This window comes from Carettochelys insculpta, chromosome 12 (genome assembly GCF_033958435.1).
Source record: "Carettochelys insculpta isolate YL-2023 chromosome 12, ASM3395843v1, whole genome shotgun sequence".
Taxonomy (NCBI): Eukaryota; Metazoa; Chordata; order Testudines; family Carettochelyidae; genus Carettochelys; species Carettochelys insculpta.
This window is the reverse complement of record NC_134148.1, coordinates 19632593-19649838: the sequence shown is the minus strand read 5'-3', so window position 1 is coordinate 19649838 and position 17246 is coordinate 19632593. Positions and strand designations below refer to the sequence as shown.

Sequence of the window (17246 nt, the reverse complement as noted above, 5' to 3'; positions counted from 1 at the left end):
GTGGTCCCCATCAAATGTATGAAGCACAAGTTCCAGGTCCCAAGCCAGACGTATAGATTTATGAGGAGGCATGCTTTGTAAGCCTTTACAAAACCTTTACGCAAATCGGGTGAGTGAATACCAAGAAGCCTTCTAGAAATGGATGGAAGGCTGCGAATCGACAACAGATGGATTCAGAGTGAAGACAGGGAAAGATGAATATCTTTTAGGTATAGAATGTAGTCAAGAATTGTATGCTACAGGACTTTTGTAGATTGTATGCCCCTTTCGGAATACCAGGACAAGAAGCATTTCCACTTGGAGAGGTAAGTTTTGCATGTTGTTTCCCATCTGCTCTGCAGCAGCATGTTTCCTCACTTGTTGTAGCATGTGTCCTCTGGGATCCATACAAAAACCAGGCCATCAAATGGAGGGTATGTGGTCTGGGGTGAAGTATGGAACCTTTGTTTAGAGAAAGAAGTCCAGACATCTGGAAAACAGGTAAGGAGGATGACGAGATAGGTGAGAAAGTAAAGGAAACCAGATCTGTCTAGGCCACGCTACAGCAATGAGGATAATTCAAGCACCATCTGTCTGGATTTTCCTGAGGACGCTGGTAATCCAAGGAATGGGTGGAAAGGCATATAGAAAATATTCCAGGAGAGGAGAAAGGCAGCTCCTAGAGATCTGTGGCCTTTGCCTGCTCTCAAACAATACTGGCTACATTAGGAGTTTTCTGGTGTTGCCAAGAGATCTATGGCTGGATGGCTCCACATCTGAAAGAGATGTTGGGTCACCTCTTGGTGGAGCTCCCATTCGTGGTCCAGGGAGAAATGCCAACTTAGAGTCTATGAGTGTGTTGCTCTTGCCTGGCAGGTAAGCTACTGCGAGGACCATGTTATGCTCAATGTCAGTTCTATAGTTCTATGGCCTCTGCACAAAGTGCTTGTGACCAGGCCCCACCTTGACAATTGATATAAAAAATTGTTGTGTTGTTCATGAGGATCTGGACAGTCTTGTTTTGAATGTGCAGCAGAAAGTGCTTGCAAGTACTGAAAAGATCAGATAGCTAGAGAAGGCTTATAGGTAGTCTCTGTTCTTCCTTGGTCCATCAGTGTTGGACATGATACTGCTGGCAAGGTACTCTACAGCCAAGAAGCGTCTGTTGTAATTTGGGGAGCCAGCTGGGCATGCTGAAATGGGAATCCTAACAGTGTTTTTCGTTCTTGGGTCCACTAGCATAGGGACTACCACCTTTCAAGCCACTGACACCCATCTGTATATGTCACGTCTGCTGAGGGTGTATACGGATGCCAACCAAACACTGAAGGCAGCGAAAATATAGCCGAGCATTGGAGACAACATAAGTAGTGGCTGCCCTGTGGATGAGGAGACAAACACATTTAAGAACAGGAGCTGTAGGACTGATAAATTGTGATGCAAGTCTCTTTATAGCCTCATGGCGTTGTGTAGGGAGATAAGCTCAAGCGATTGTGGAGTCGAGTCAAGCTCCTATGAAGCTGATGCATGTGGTAAGCTCCAGGATTGATTTGGTGATGTTGATGAGGAACCCAAGAGACTGTAGAAGCTGTCTCATTGATTGTACAGCTGCTCTTGCAATGTTTTGTGATGGGCCTCGAAGGAGGTAACTGTTGAGATATGGGAATATAGTGATGCCTTCCCATCTGAGGTGTGTGGCTACTGGTACAAGGACTTTGGTAAATATCCTCGGGGGGCAGATGAAAAGCCAAAGGGATGGACTCTATGATAGTGTTGTGCTCCGAGGGCAAATCACAAAAAGCATCTGTGAGCAGGGTGAATGGTGATATGCAAATAAGTATCTTGAAGGTTGAGGGCTGCAAACCAGCCCCCCCTCATCCACTGCAAGGATTACAGAAGGTAGCATGGTCATTTTGAAGCACTGTTTGCAAATATTTGTTCAACCGCCATAGATCTAGGATGGGCCTCCAACCCCGTTTCCACCCCATCCCCATCCCACATTAGGGAGTGGTATGAGTAAAATCCTTCCACATGATGTTCTTTCAGAACTTCAATGGCTCCAGTTTGTACAAGATATAGTACCTTGAGCCGTAGTAAGTTCTCATGGAAAGGGTCCCTGAAGAGGGATGGGTTGAAGCAATGGAGAGTAGAGGGATAGTATATCGTCGGGCAATGATGTTTAGTACCCATCAGTCTGTGTTTATTAGCATCCACTGATGATAAAAGGGACAAAGGTGTTGGTGGACTATTTGGTAGTTGTGCACTGGAGAGTGCAGGAGGTTCAACGAGCCCTCGACCAAAACTTCAAACCTGCTGTTTCAAGGCCAGTGGAGGAACTGAGCAGTTATTTGGAACTTTGCGCCTCTGATTTCATGGTCTATTGATGAGATTTATAGGACTGCCTTGTGAATGATTGGTCCTTTTGTCTGTGATATGGGCATACTCCCTTTTATGAAACGCAGAAGTGTAAATTCCCAAAGTGCATGAAGTGGTTCGTGTGTCCGTGGCAGAATATAAGACCACATCTGCATTTGTTGCAAAGAGCCCGAGTTTATCAAATGGCCAATCTTCCACCTTAGCCTGAAGTCCTTTCAGAACACCTGCTGCCTGTAGCCATGAGGATCTTCTCATAGCAATGGCTCTGGCGATGGCTCTGGCTGTGGTATCAGCCGAGTCTAATGCCATCTGCAGTGCTGTTTTTGATGCAGGGTGGCCTTCGTGAACTATAGATTTCAGGGTAGGTCTCTTGTCTCCAGGGTAATGAGAAACAGCGTTTAGAGTAATTGTCAAAACCCTGACTGGCTAAATGCACCAAATAATTAGCTATGTGTAGTTGAAGCATAGAAGACAAATAGTTTCTTCTGCCAAATAGCTACAGGCATTCATGCTCCTTGTCAACAGGGGGTATTTTTATACATTGATGAATTTGCTCTGTGGTTGGCAGTATCTACAACGAGAGAATTTGGGTGTGGGTTTAAAAATATGAAGTCCATGTCTTTTGCTAGGACAAAATATTTTCTCTCAGCCCATCTTTTGGTGGATGTAGCTGTGGAAGGGTTTTGCCAGACTTCCTCTGCTGCCTCCATTCTAGGAAAGAGCAGGGCAGCGTGCGTGATCCTAGAGGCATGAACAGCACTCACTGGGATCGCTTAGGCACAGCTCCACTGAGTGCTGCTAAGAAAAGCCTTGTGCAGTGATGCTGGTCAAGCCCAACACCTACCAGGGAGCACCCATGGGGACAGCACTCAAAGAAAAACAAATAGATAAAAAAGTAACAACTCATTAAGACCAAATGGTATTCACTTAAGAATTGACAGAACTCCAAACAGAAAATAGCAGAACTACTGTGGTAAGTAAGTTACTCCTTAAAATCAGCCAGTCCCCCTCCCCCCCTTTTTTTTAAATTAAAAAAGGGCTCCAGAGACAATCGTGGCAATAGGGCTTAACTTGAGTACCAGGCAAATAGCCTGAAGCTATAATATAGAAAGTTATCGATAGTAAACAATCCTCCCAGGCAGAGGAGGACATAATATGTTGTTGATGAGTGAACGTGGCTTTTATAAAGCAAGATCAAAGCTCACTGATCTAGTAAAACTCTTTTTTGGGGAAGCAGCGGGTTAGCACACATGGGCAAGACTAATTAAGTGGCTATAATTTACTTGATTCAGAAAAATTTTGACAAGGTCCCTCACCAAAGGCTCTTATGTAAAATAAGCAGTTATGGGGAAAAAAGGAAAAATCCTCACAGATCTATGAGAAACAAAATGGATAGGAATAAGATGTACATTTTCACAATGGAAAGCGGTAAATAGTGGGGTTCCCTAAGAATCTGTACTGGGCCTGTGTTGTTCAATATAGCCACAAATGATCTCGTAAAACAGTGAGGTGGTAAAGTCTGAAGATTATACAAAATTAGTCAAGACAGTGAAGTCCAATGTTTCCACTAATTTTTTCCATCCCTGTGTTGAACAGATTTAGTTATGTACACCAAGATGAGTGGATGTGCGCTGCCAACAGAAATACATGCTGCCAACTGCAGGCACTTTGCTAATTAGATGGGTGGCATCTGAATCTCTCCGGAGGTGGCCACCCAAGCACTCAGATTACAGGGAACAATGGGGAAGTACCAAGCTGATTACAAGATTCAAAAGGATCACTACATGACCACGCAACAATCTGCAGATGAAATTCAATGTTTATAAATGCTAAATAATATATACTGGAAAACAGTATGCACAACACAATGGGTTCTAAATTAAGTTTCCACTATAAAAACACCTTGTTTTCAGATACTCCATCAGCCTTAATGGTCAACAGCAGCCAAAACAAGCTGTCAGAAACCACTAGGAAAGGGATAGATAAGAGAAAGTGCCAATATATAAATCTATGCTATGCTTATCTTGAATGCTGGGTGCAGTTCTGGACACCCCATCTCAAAAAGGATATATTCACATTAGAAGAAGTACAGAGAAAGACACCAAAATGATAGGGATATGGAAAAGCTTCTATATGAGAAGAGAGAAAAATATAGGCAATATTCAAGTTAGAGAAGAGATAATAGGTCTATAAATCATGAATAATCTGGAGGGAGTAAATTATTTATTCCTTCACAAACCCAAGAAGCAGCGGTCATCCAGTACAATTAAACAGGCAAGAATTTAGAAATAACCATAAAGAAGTACTTCACCAAACATGGAATCAACCTGTGAAAAATCAGTGTTGGGGTCACTGCGAAAGCCAAAAAGACAAACCATTCAAAAAGAATGAGAAGTTTACAGAGGACAAGATCATGAAGTGCTATGAGACAAGATGGTGAGAGATGCAACTGCATGCTCCAGGTGTTCCTAAACCTATCACTATCAGAAACTTGGTCTAGACAACAGGTGATGGATCACTCAGTCACCTGTTCTGTTCATTCCTTCTGAAGCATCTGGCTGTGGCCAGCGGAACAAGAGAGGATACTGGGCTAAATGGACCATTGGTCTGACCTTGTAAGGCTGTTAGTCTCGTGATGGCACCACCAAAAAGCCTGTGAGGAATTAGTAATTCTGGCTTCAAAGTACTTTCTGAATAGCAGCAGTAAATAATTCTTGGGGCTACACATTAACAGTGATGTAAAACAAAACACTTAATAGGCATTCATTGAACAAGCATCAATTGTTCTATACATCAAATAAGGCAAAAATCCACTGAGGGAAAAATAGTAGATGTTTGTGTCCCATTATAAGACATATGCACATGGACAATAGGGCCACATTAAAGTTGCAAAGGCATACAGTTCTCGTATTTGCTGACCTTTGAATGTTTTACTTTGCAACTTTACATTCTTTTAAAAATATAGCTGTGTGTAACATGGAACAAAATTAAAGTTTTTATATTAATTTTCTTCCTGTGCTCCTACTGTACAGCAGATAGGGTTTCATTTAAACTTTAATATGACTTAATAGGAGTTCCACTAATGTATGCTTGCCTATAGCTCTCATTCAGAATTACCCCTTTCTTAAGCATCATGGTCATTTGGATACGTCTTTTAAAATTAATAGTTTCTCTGGGTTTAGCATATATGACTTCAGCTGTTTCACCTAAAGTATATATTTGATATAGGTATCATATGTCTATAGAAACAAAGTGGGTATGATACTCTCTTATTTGCCTGACTCCAGAAGCCAAGACACAATATTTTGAGCTCGAGAGCTCTCTCAGGAAAGGTTCTCTCTTTCACTCACTGAATTTAGCCCAGTAAGATATTATCTTACCCACTCACTCTAATATCCTGGGGCAAACTAAGTTACAGTACTGCAAGTAATGGATATCAATATACACAGAATTTCCCCATTTACCTTAACGCTCCTTGATGAAAATATCTAGGATTGGGTAGGATTATAGATCATAATTTGAATTTAACACCAAAATGAGCTATGAACATTTCACAGGCTGCATTCCCAAAGCAGAACAGTTTGGCATCACAGAGACTTCAAAGTGAGCTCATCTGAAAGAATGCTTAACAGAAATGGATGGCAATTCTTCAGAATGTGGTAGAAAACTGTTATATACAAATGATTCATTTGGAGGGTGGCAGCCACAATCTCACTTGCTTGTTCAACTCAAACTCATTGGCTTTCCAAGGGAGAAAAAGATCTGTGCTGAAGTGTAACACAGAAGTCTGGGACCTGGGTGAAGGGAGAGCTAAGGTAGCTTTAAACCTGGCCTGTATTAGGGGCTAGATGGGCCCGCAGTGTAACAGACAGGCTTCCAAGACTGTTCACATCTCAGCAGCCTACCTGGGCTGTTAGACTGCAGTGCAGCCCAGAATCTCTGCAGTTGTTGCAGCCATGATCCCGTTTGACAGCTTACTCCTACTTTTAACCTCCCTTCCTCCATGCGAGGATTTTTAAAGGCAGTTCTCTCTAAAGCCAGCCTTCTTGACCACATGAAATCTTCCCCCCGGGAGCTTTTAGGGCCCCTTTATGCCTCTCTTGCTCTTTTACCCAATATAAAAGACCTAGAATAGGATTGGGGGACCTCACCCATATCTTCTTGAGCTTATTCCAAGGGCTGGAAAGAGCGAAAAAAGATAATTTTTCTTCTCAGTCCTGAGTAAAAATACATAGTGGAAAAGAACGAGAAAACACTGAACAGATTAAATATTAGAGAATTAGCCCCGCAAAAAAGCTTGTTAATGGCTTTCCAGCAATATAGAAATGGAATGTAGGAAGGAAAAAAAACCCACAAAGAGCTATGTTTTAAGCTTTCAACAGGCATTACATGCTGAAAAACTAAGATATGCAAACACAATATGATATCCATCTCTTCAAAAGTCCAAAAGAGGAGAATGTTGAATGAACTGTAGGGAATGTAACAGTGCCTAGAGAGCATGCAGGAGAAACAAGAGTATGCACAACCTCTGACATGATAGGGGTTGCCCTCCCCTTAAGGGATGACTTCCAGTTGGCTGGGGGCAGTCCAGGCTAACTGATTGGCTCTTGTGTCACTCCCATCCCCTCATTCACCCATATAAATTCTCCCAGACATTTTCAAGAAGTCTCCTGCTGGCTGCCACACACTGAATCCCCTTAATTTATTCTAGACCTGTGTTTTTAAGATGCTGAAGAACTGAACTGTTTTGTGGCAGGGAAGGATCCCCCACGCCATTGAAGCCATATTGAAAAAGATCAGGTAGGCTTTTTTGTGCTCCTTGCAGCATTAGGTACGGACAGGAAAGGAATCAAACTTGAATATTTAACATTAGCAAGTTAAGACCATTAAACTCATCCTAAGTTGTGGCTGATGTCTCTGGTAAATAAGATAAAAAGGCCAGTTCCTGGAAGTAAATTAGACCTGTAATTCTGGTGCTGGACCATGTGACTAGGAATGAGGAAGAGCTTAAGCCTTCCTGGACTTCGGTTCCCTCTTGATAATCTTTCCCTTCCTGCACACAACGTGTAAGGAGACAGGATTCAGCAGTGAGCAGAAGTAGGCTAAGAAAGGCTACTCTGACTTATTGGTTATATAGCCCAGTAGCCCTGAAATCCCACACTGGAACCAGTTACTTGCCAGACAGACATAAAACATGGGCACATAGCACCCTCCTCCAACATTAAATGAAGTCAGCTTCCTGCTTATATTCACCCACCATTTGTTTCCCTGTGTCATCAATACAAGTCTCTTAACAGATAGGAATTTATGCTGAAGTCTGATGCTTCATGTGCATCCTGAGTATGACACAGTTGCTTCAGAAACTTCAGAATCATTTCCACCCAAGTAAAACTCACTCTGGGATTCAGAGGGTTTTTTTTGGTGCACTCTGGTTCACAAAGGTTTGACAGCTCAAATTTAAAAGTTTCCTTCACGCAAGACTAGTTGTAAAAAACCTTTCATGACTCCCTACGTATGAGTTAGGGTTTTGTTTTGTTTTTTTGCTCCTGTAAGCGTTGCAAACTTCAGTCACTAAACCTGGAACTCTGGCAAAATCAGGAAAGTGAAAGTAAAAGGGAAGAATTAACATTATCCTTATTTTTTTATGTACCTTAAATTTCTAACACAGAATTATACTTAATGACTGAGGCAGACTTCCCAGCTTCCTTGGAATGTTCGTGTATTCGAAATAAAAATGGTTGTGAATCTGGAAAGAGCAGTTAACCTGCTATTAGTGACAAACGTAGAAACTGTAGTATAAGCAAACGACAACTGAATGTCCAAAAGAAGCAGACTTGCACTACTACTCTGTTCTCCCCCCTCACAAACTGGAAGTGTACTTTTATAAGAGATCAAGTTACTTCATCTCTCTCCCGCTAATCCCATCCCTTCAAAAAAGCCTAATTCATTATATGAACAATGTAAATCAGGTCAGAGCTTCTACTATAGAATGACTTCCACCCCAATAGGAATTAAAATATCAGGTCATCAAGTCATAGCCATGCAGCTCAATATTGCAAGCAGGGCACCTAATCCTCTCCCCTTCTTCCCCTACTTTGCACAATGTATTGCAAGGTTCCCTTGGTATATTTCAGATAAAGATTAATGCAGAGATGTGGTGCAGCCATTCTCCAATACTGTTCAACTCAAATTTGTTTAAGACCTACTGTCAGATAAGTGAAGTTTTTTCACTAAATTTTAAAAAGCAAACCTAACAAGCTGTTGATTATGGAAAGCAGGAAACCTAATACTATGTGGTTAAAGGCTGGTAGCTAGGCACGTAAGAAAAAATGCATAGACCTTTCACTGCTTCAGACACTAGAGTCTCTAACCAAAGCACTGATTTAATTTCATGACTGCTCTGCACAGATAGTTGACATTACTAAATGCTACTCCCATATCAGTTTGTTAAATTTGAACCCAGACTCAGCATATCAGTATACTAAGCCAGACTAACTGGAGTCAAGAGAAATATTTTGGGAGTAGTTTTTAAATGAGTCACAATATCTTTTCTACAATTAGATTTACTATATATTAACCTATTAGAGGAGAAAAGGTATATTTTAAAAAGACTGATACATGTTTACACTTTAACAGGTTGCAGAATTGTTACAAAGTCAATTCAGTCTGCTCTTTTTGCTTATTTTGGTGAACTGTTTTACAGAACTGTTTGTAAAGCTCATTTTACATTAGAAGGTCAAGGGTCAACTAAGGAAAAAGGTCTCAGTGCATATTGTCTTACACAAAGAACCTGAAACTCACTAATTGCTGCAAATTATATTTAGTGTCCAGTTTTCAAAAACCAGTCATTCTGATTTGCATGAATAAATCTAGGTAATCTGCATGAGCATGAAAAGCGAGCATTTGTGAGCACAATTTAAGAAATACATCCCAGCCCCTTTGAAATTTGGCCATCCAGGATCACAATTCTTGGTTTTAACCACGAATCTTATTATATGCTGAGAAAAAATTCAAGAACTACCTTATCTGTAATACAAACATTTTTCAACAGCAGACCTAAGCTACTTGCTACAAATGTTACCAGAATCACAGGAGGGGTTAATCTGTGAATCTGTCTGCCAGGAAACTCAGATTATTTTCTTTAGAAAACTGAAGTTTGCCTAGAATTTTTACCTAAGCATTTATTTTCACAGGCTGGGCTTTTAAACTTGAATGTGCAATAATTTAATTTAGAACAGCAACAGCTGTAGGTGAAACTCCATGAGAAGCGCCCTTTCAAGAGTTTTTCCATTTTCTCAGTGGGATTTCTGTAATGAGCAGGGTAGACTACTTTTTCTACATAGCAGGGAATGTTTCACAACCACCATACCACTGCAATTTAAATAAGAGTTCCCTTGCAGATTTAAAGTTTTCCAGTAAAATTTCATACAGCCTCTCCCCCAAAAGCACCATACTCCAAAAACAAGAATACACACTGTTAAGTTATGAGCTATTATGATGGTTTTTTGGCCAATGTTTAAAATTCAGACCAATATTTTAAGATTTTTTTTTTAGTTAAGGATACTGACAGTTATTTTAATGAAAAAAATAAACAGCAAGGCTTGGACCCATGTTAGGCAGTAGTCGAAATCAAAGAACTAAAATCTACAGGATAAGACTTCAAGGTAATGTTACAACAAACTTTCCAGATGAATATTAATTGCAGATCACTGGCAACTCCCCTTTCATTTGTATATCAATAAGGTTGTAAAACACTGAAAACATCAATTCACTAAGGCTAGTGTGTACTTAAAACTTCAGTAAAGTTTACACAAAAATGCCTTAATTTTATTCTTGCCAATTTTTGTTCACAACAGTACTATACAAGTCTGAAAATTTGTAAGAACTTCTGATTGACTTAAAGCACCATTTAAACAAATTTATAAACCTATGTTTCTTGTGGCTTTGTCTTAATTAAATTGTATAATCAGTTAGTACAAGAGGAACAATATCTGAAGTTTAGTTCAAAAGGAGTCTTATTACACAAGAAAAGTTAAGATCACAAAACTCAAGAACTAATTTGGACATCAATGATTTTAGAAAAGATATTAAGTTACCGTGCAAAGCTTGGGCTCAACTAGTGGGTTGGAGAAAAAAGGGGGAGGAAACAATTCCTGTGGCTCAGGAATACAGATACAGATGGTATTTTATAGCTGCAGTGCTCAAACACTAATAATTATCTACATAGCAAGTCTCTGCAAAAAACTTTTTAAAAATGTACATACTTTGATTTTACAGTGATCTATTCATATTCAGGCATTTTAAAATCCAGATATTTCAACAAAATTAGTTCTGTTGTGGATTAACATTGGGCAGTTGATGATTTAGCTCAAAATGTAATTTTAAATAAAGGAGAACTTCAATATCTAGATTACTACATAGTAAAATAAACAAATTTATCTGCATCTAAATTAAGTAATCAGTTGTGATTCTGAATTAATATTTGAAATTCAGGGTTCTACTGAGAATTTTCACCTAAAAAGGATATTATGCAATAGAAAAGACCAAATGATCACAGGCTATCATTCTATTACTTCAGATCCACTGGTAAAGAGAGATATAAAGAAATTAGTTTTTCTTTGGAAAAAAAAAAAAAACCTCACCTGGCAGGGACTCCACAAACTGCTATGTGATGATTCCCATTTGCACGTACTGGCATTTTTTTGAAAGCCACTAGTTTTTCCTTCATTTCCAGATGTGAACTGTATGTGCAACTGCGAAGTCTCTGCCTTAGGATACTTAGATTTAAGACTGGATAAACAAGCTTTTTGACAAGCTCCCTCTAATGAAATGCTTCTTTGCAGAATATGATGAGTTGTCCTCATTTGTTTATTTGGTCTTTCTAATTCACTAATAAGAATCTGATACTCAGACTGTTTAGAGGGTAAACATACAGGTGTGCTACATATCAGTTTTAAACGAGGATGCTTTGCATCGGAGTACAAATTTAACTCCCTTTTGGATATCTCTGGACTGCAGCAACCATTAACTGTTTCATCCCTTGATGTAGATTCTTTTTGTTGAGTGAAATGAACAGAAGAGAAGCTATCAGATATTTTTTCATAAGTTGTCCGATCAGCACTACTTGCAGCCTGATTTTTGTTTTGTAATGAACTATTCAAGTAAAGTGGTCTAATGTCTCTAGTTTCACCAGGAGAGCAAATGGTTTTAGACAGTCTAAGTCCATTGACTGCTGTTGAAAGGAACCCTTTAGAAGAAGTTGCTTGATCTTTGTTTTGTGCCAGTTCAGTAGGAGAAATAACTAACTGATGTGACGTTTGATAAGGTTCCCTGCTTGGTAGAGGACCCAAGCATGTTGGAGAAACTGGTGGGGAAGTTGAAGGACTCCTAGGGAAGATTACCAATGATGAAAAACGTTGCAGTGGAATTTTAGTTTTCCTCCTCATTGGCAATTTTACGTGCTCCAAACCATCTTCATCAAAAGTAGTATTTTTACGTCTACATAAAGTTTCCTGAGATATACTGTTCCTATAGGAATTACATTTGTTCGCTGTGCTTCTATACGAAGTAGTACTATTTACAATATTACTACAGACAGTATCGTCACCTGTGGAAAAAGTGCAACTGCTACTGTCACTGATGATACTGTTGCTGTAAGAGTCTCCATCACTAGTGATACTTGTACACAATTCATAGTCACTCCCTGTGCTACCGAAGGATTCACTGTTATTGGCTGTAATACTGCCGAGATTGACATTGCACACGGTCATACTGCTCAAATGGCTGCTACTGTTTAGCATATTAGAACCATAATCACCCCTATTCCTGCAAATAGCATTTGCTTCATTACCAACACCGATGCATGTGTCTTCATTAGCAACTACTCTATCAGACTGAAAAGATTCACTATACCTTCTAGACTGCAAGGAAATCTGCAGCGAGGTGCTCTTTTTGTTCTTTTGCAGTGAAGAAACAGCTGAATGCTGCTGTTGATTAATTATTTCCTGCATTGCAGTTGGAAAGACAGCTTGTCTGGGAGTCAGCTTCATTTGTACAGTATCAGGTGCAGAATTCTGTGAAGGTCTTTGACAATACATATGAATGTTACTATCCAAACCATCTCCAGAGGTTTCTGATAATGGATCAGTATTGCTTCTTCTGACAGCAAAATGCAATCTTAACCGTTGGGCCATTTGTTCTCATTTGCACACATGTTAGCAAGTAAGAATCATAAAGCTCCTTTTGCAGAAAGGCTAGAAGCAGCTGTACAGAGTTGAGAGCCAGTTCAAACGCATCACAAAAATAAGATCCCATTAAAGAAGCAGCTTTTGTCCCTATTTAAACAAGATCCTAACTATCGGATGATAAAAAAGAACCTCCTGAAGTCAGTCAGTCAGTCATTCTGGGATGTCTTACATTGTTCACAGACAGCATGAATTCACTTACAAAGCACTAGATTTCCAACGACTGTCAAGCTCAGCTCAGCTGCAGCACACTGACACACTTTGCCAAAGTTTTTTCAGTGTTCTCTTCTGTTATTTGCATAAATGAATACATCCCAAGAATATTCTAGCTCTTTGAGAGTGAAACAACAATTATTCCTACAGCTACACTAGATGTACCAATGTGTCTGTTCTTTCTGCAGCAGTGTATGACTACTAATATTTTTACCCGCAGGTTTAGAATTACAGGAAGTTGGTAGGACTAAAGACCCATATAACTGAGTATCAAATCTAGGACTGAATTGCCAAATAGTAACCCATGCAAGTAAACTGATGACGTCTGCTTATGCAAAAGCCAATGAACAAAGCTATTTCATACTAACACAAGATTAAAATTAGAGTTATTTTGAGAGAGTCTTAATGACAGCTATTGGAACCACACTTACATTCTAATACTTCACGTGGATTTGCACTCCATGGAATTCTGCCACGCCATACTACTTTGATTCTTGTTTTGAGGGAGATGTAACTGGGTTAAATTAATCCATAAGATCTCTCCTTGTTTACAGCTTTTCACTCAAGACCTTAGCCCAGAGGGTCTTTTCTAATAAGTATATTATAGCCTTTAAGATTAAGGGTGAGATCTGTTAGGGTGGGTTTGTTTTTTTGTTTTTTGTTTTTTTTGACTTTTGCAATTTTTTAGATTTCAAACTCACACACTCAAATTATTGGCCAGCAGTTCTGGAGTATCATCTGGTTATTTCTGAATTACAGAGACAGAGTAATAAGTGTTTAACCACACTTTTGGCATGCAAACTTTAGGTCTGTACCTACAGATTAATATGTGCAAGTACAGAGTTAAAAATCGTATGACGTTTGTCCATAGAGGTACAGTACAGGCTGCATATTTAAAATAACTAATCTATAGAGCACAATTTACAGATGAAGACTACTCTTAAGGCATGTTCTGTAAGATATTGTTTTACAGACAGTAAAGTAACCTTATGCAGTCACAGTCAACTACAGTAACAATATTATACTGCAATTGCTCCTCCTTTATCAAGTCCTTTGAGTGCCACTATGGAAACACAAATAGATTAGTTAAGCTAAAAATGTAATAGTAACTTTTCCCAAAAATGAAAGACTAAAATTACAGAATTTGTCTGGGCATTTGCCATAGCGACAGAAAAAGGAACTTTGCTGGCACCTAGTGGGTCTTTTGGAAAAAGAGTGTCTTGAAGCATCAATAGCAGTAATCACTTGGCAATTAATGTACTTTTAAGCTACAGAAAGGATAATTCATGCAATATTAACAAGGAATGAATTACTGCTGCTTGTAAAGGTCAAAAGGAGAGAACACAAGACCATTTATCCTTCAATAGGTCATACCATTGGATATTTTCTGTTCAATATTTACAAGAGCTGTACTATATTTTTGGTAGTGTGCAGTAAAAATAGCAGTTTTACCCCCTTCTCCAAACAACAGCCAGGACCAAGTTAACAGTACTTTGTTTGCAGGCAACAAGTTAAAAACAAAACAAAAAAAAAAAACAAAAAACCCTACTACTCCAGGGTTCATTTAACCTCATTATCCACATTTTATGGTTAGAAATGCATCAACATGTAATAGGTTACTGATTGGTCTTTATGACTAAAACAGTTAAACTATTATAATCAAGTATCACTAATCAAAGTTACAGTGATGGATCCCCAAAAGAGCTTTTTCCAGTTAGGGGTTCAGAAAGTTATGTATAATTATTAAGCAATACAATTTCTTTCAGTTTCAACACAAAAAAGCAGTCAAGTAGCACTTTAAAGACTAACAAAATGTACTTGGTGAGCTTTTGTGGGACAGACCCACTTCTTCAGACCACAGCCATACCAGAACAGACTCAATATTTAAGGCACAGAGAACCAAAAACAGTAATCAAGATGGACAAACCAGAAAAAAAATTATCAAGGTGAGCAAATCAGAGAATAGAAGGGGGGGGGGGGGTGTCAAGAATTAGATGAAGCCAAGTATGAAAACAAGCCCCTACAGTCACCCAGAAAATTCCCATCCTTGTTGAAACCACATGTTAATGTGTCAAATTTGAATATAAAAGAGAGCTCAGCAGCCTCTCTTTCAAGACTGTTGTGAAAATTCCTCTTCAGTAACACCAAACTCTTAAGTCATTAACTGAATGGCCCACTCCATTAAAATGCTGGCTAACAGGTTTGTGGATCAGGAGTGTTTTTATGTCTGTTTTGTGCCCATTAATTCAAACTCTCTCAGGCAAAAGGGGTGAGGCTAAAAGCAGCCAGACTTCAGTGCCACCCAAACCACACTGTGCCCCCCCCCCCGCCCCAGCCCTTAGAGCCACCAGAAGCACACTGCCTGGGGCTCTGACAGTGATTTAAAGGGCCTTGGGCTCTGGCCACTATAGGCACTGCACTGAAATAGCTGGGCCTGAGTCAACTGCTTGTTTGCCCCTGTCCGCAGACCTGAAGTTACGCAAGATAGCTATAGAAAGTTACCATCTGATAAAATCTTAACAGCAGCTGCAAGAGGAATTATTCACCACAAGAGATAAACTTTAAGCATTGTTTTGCTATGCTAAGCAAGTGATAAACAGTCAGAGGTTTAGCCAGCAAGTTGTTGTTTGAGATTTAAGTTAAGTGTGTCCTTTCACACTAGATAAAGTTTCCTGAATCATGACCTTCCCTGGTTACTTTCAATAATGAAGTGACTTCAGGTCTCACAATCTCAAAGATTTTTGCAACAGTAATGACTATGGTTCAGTGGTAGTTTCCTGCTGCATAGATGTGCACACCATATGCAGGACACTAATTCTTCTACATCAAGTTGTTCTACCACGAAGTAGCAGCCATTGTTACCAGTCAATATCCAGTATTGTTACCAGTCAATATCAGATTGTGAACACGAACTGCAATAGCAAGACTTAACTCACATTAGTTTGACACTTATCCAGTTATGGACAGCAATAACAGCAGTGTATGGCCACCTACAGGTTTCTTGGCTAATCACAGTCAGTCCACTTGGCAATAAAAAAAAAAAAATCCAACTAGTGGGAACAGTTGGACCTCATACAGATCATTGTCTTCTAGACAGCCTTATTTACTTCCTCATATCTAGGGTTACCATATAAAAAGATGACAAGCCTGACAGGGAATGTCTGTATCAGTATATACCAAATCACATTGTAGTAATGTGCTATAGTATACATACACAACATGAGTTGGTAGCTTCTGATACAGAAACACTCCATTTCCGGGGTGTCTTCTTTTTTGAAAGGTCAAATATGGTGTAAACACTCATCTCTCTTAAGACTGTGCCACTCCATGGGCATTTCTCCCAGGCTTGTTTTCTAAGATCACAACAAGGAAGTTCACAAGACAAGAAGTTGTAGCAGCCTGAACGGCTATTCTTGTGATGAAAGATTCCCATAAACTGGCGCTAATAGAAAAATCTCCTTTTGTGTAAGTGATATTTGAATCCTAGACACATGAAGGTGCATGCTGAAAAATAATCTATGAAACTTGTTGCAAATTTAATGCAAGTCTGCTTGGTGTAGTGCTCTGTTCCCCTCTAATATTACTTGGATCATCTAGGGATTGAGGAATTTGTTAGACCCTTAGCGAATAGCTATTTGGCTTTTAAGCTCATGCAATAGGGGCTTATTCAATAAGGTTCAGAAGTCTAAGGTTTGATCCCACCTGACAACAAGCAGCAATTGAGATCATGTGTTCAGCAATAATCTAATTTTTATTTTTATTAAATGAGAGAAGGCATTGAAATCCAGAAAAGGCAACACTTATTAGAAGTACACTGTAGATTAAGTCATTTTCTTTAGTTTTACTGTGAATTTGTCAAAAATCAAATTGCAAACCAAAAAATTTTAACTGCTTTCTTTGACATGGTGACAAGCCTTGTGGGGTGGTGGATGGGGCAAAATTGGTGTATCTTGATTTTAATGAGGCTTTTGATATAATCTCTCGTGTCCTTCTCAGAAATAAAACTAGGAAAATTTAATCAAGATGGAGCTACTTTAAAGTGGATAGAAAACAATTCCCAAAGATTAAGTCATCAGTGGTTCAGTCAAGATGGAAGGGCATACTGAGTGGGGTCCTTCAGAAATTCATTCCGATTCTGTTTAATATCTTCACTGATCTTTATATCGGGGTCAACCACCTTTCCGAGGTGTCTGATCTTTATATAGGGATCAGAGTGTCAATAATACTTCTAAAAGTCATTAGAAGTCCAACTTACAACAGCCTCACTGATAAATTAAGATGCAGAGCTTTATCATTTAGCTGGTGGTTGGTAGCATTACCTGGCCTTTCATTAATCCACATGTGGCATGGCTTTGATCAATCTCCTGGCTGCACGGATGAAGGGCACAGCTGAGCTCGCAACTCACATGCCTATGAAAATCAGCTCATGTACAG

The 17246-nt window shown here is 39.3% G+C and overlaps 1 protein-coding gene across 2 annotated transcripts in view; it reads right to left on the bottom strand.

Annotated features, from left to right (window-relative positions):
• The window catches only part of NEDD4 (NEDD4 E3 ubiquitin protein ligase), a 120777-nt gene that overhangs the window by 57204 nt on the left and 46327 nt on the right, over positions 1-17246 (bottom strand). The window contains exon 1 of one of the 2 annotated variants that reach the window (XM_075006432.1): positions 10998-12879. The exons of the other annotated variant lie outside the window; for it this stretch is intronic. Within the exon in view, the coding sequence (XP_074862533.1) occupies positions 10998-12548 (1551 nt within the window). The 5' untranslated portion in view covers positions 12549-12879. Of the gene's footprint in view, positions 1-10997; positions 12880-17246 lie in introns of those variants that run through there. 2 annotated transcript variants of the gene reach the window in all.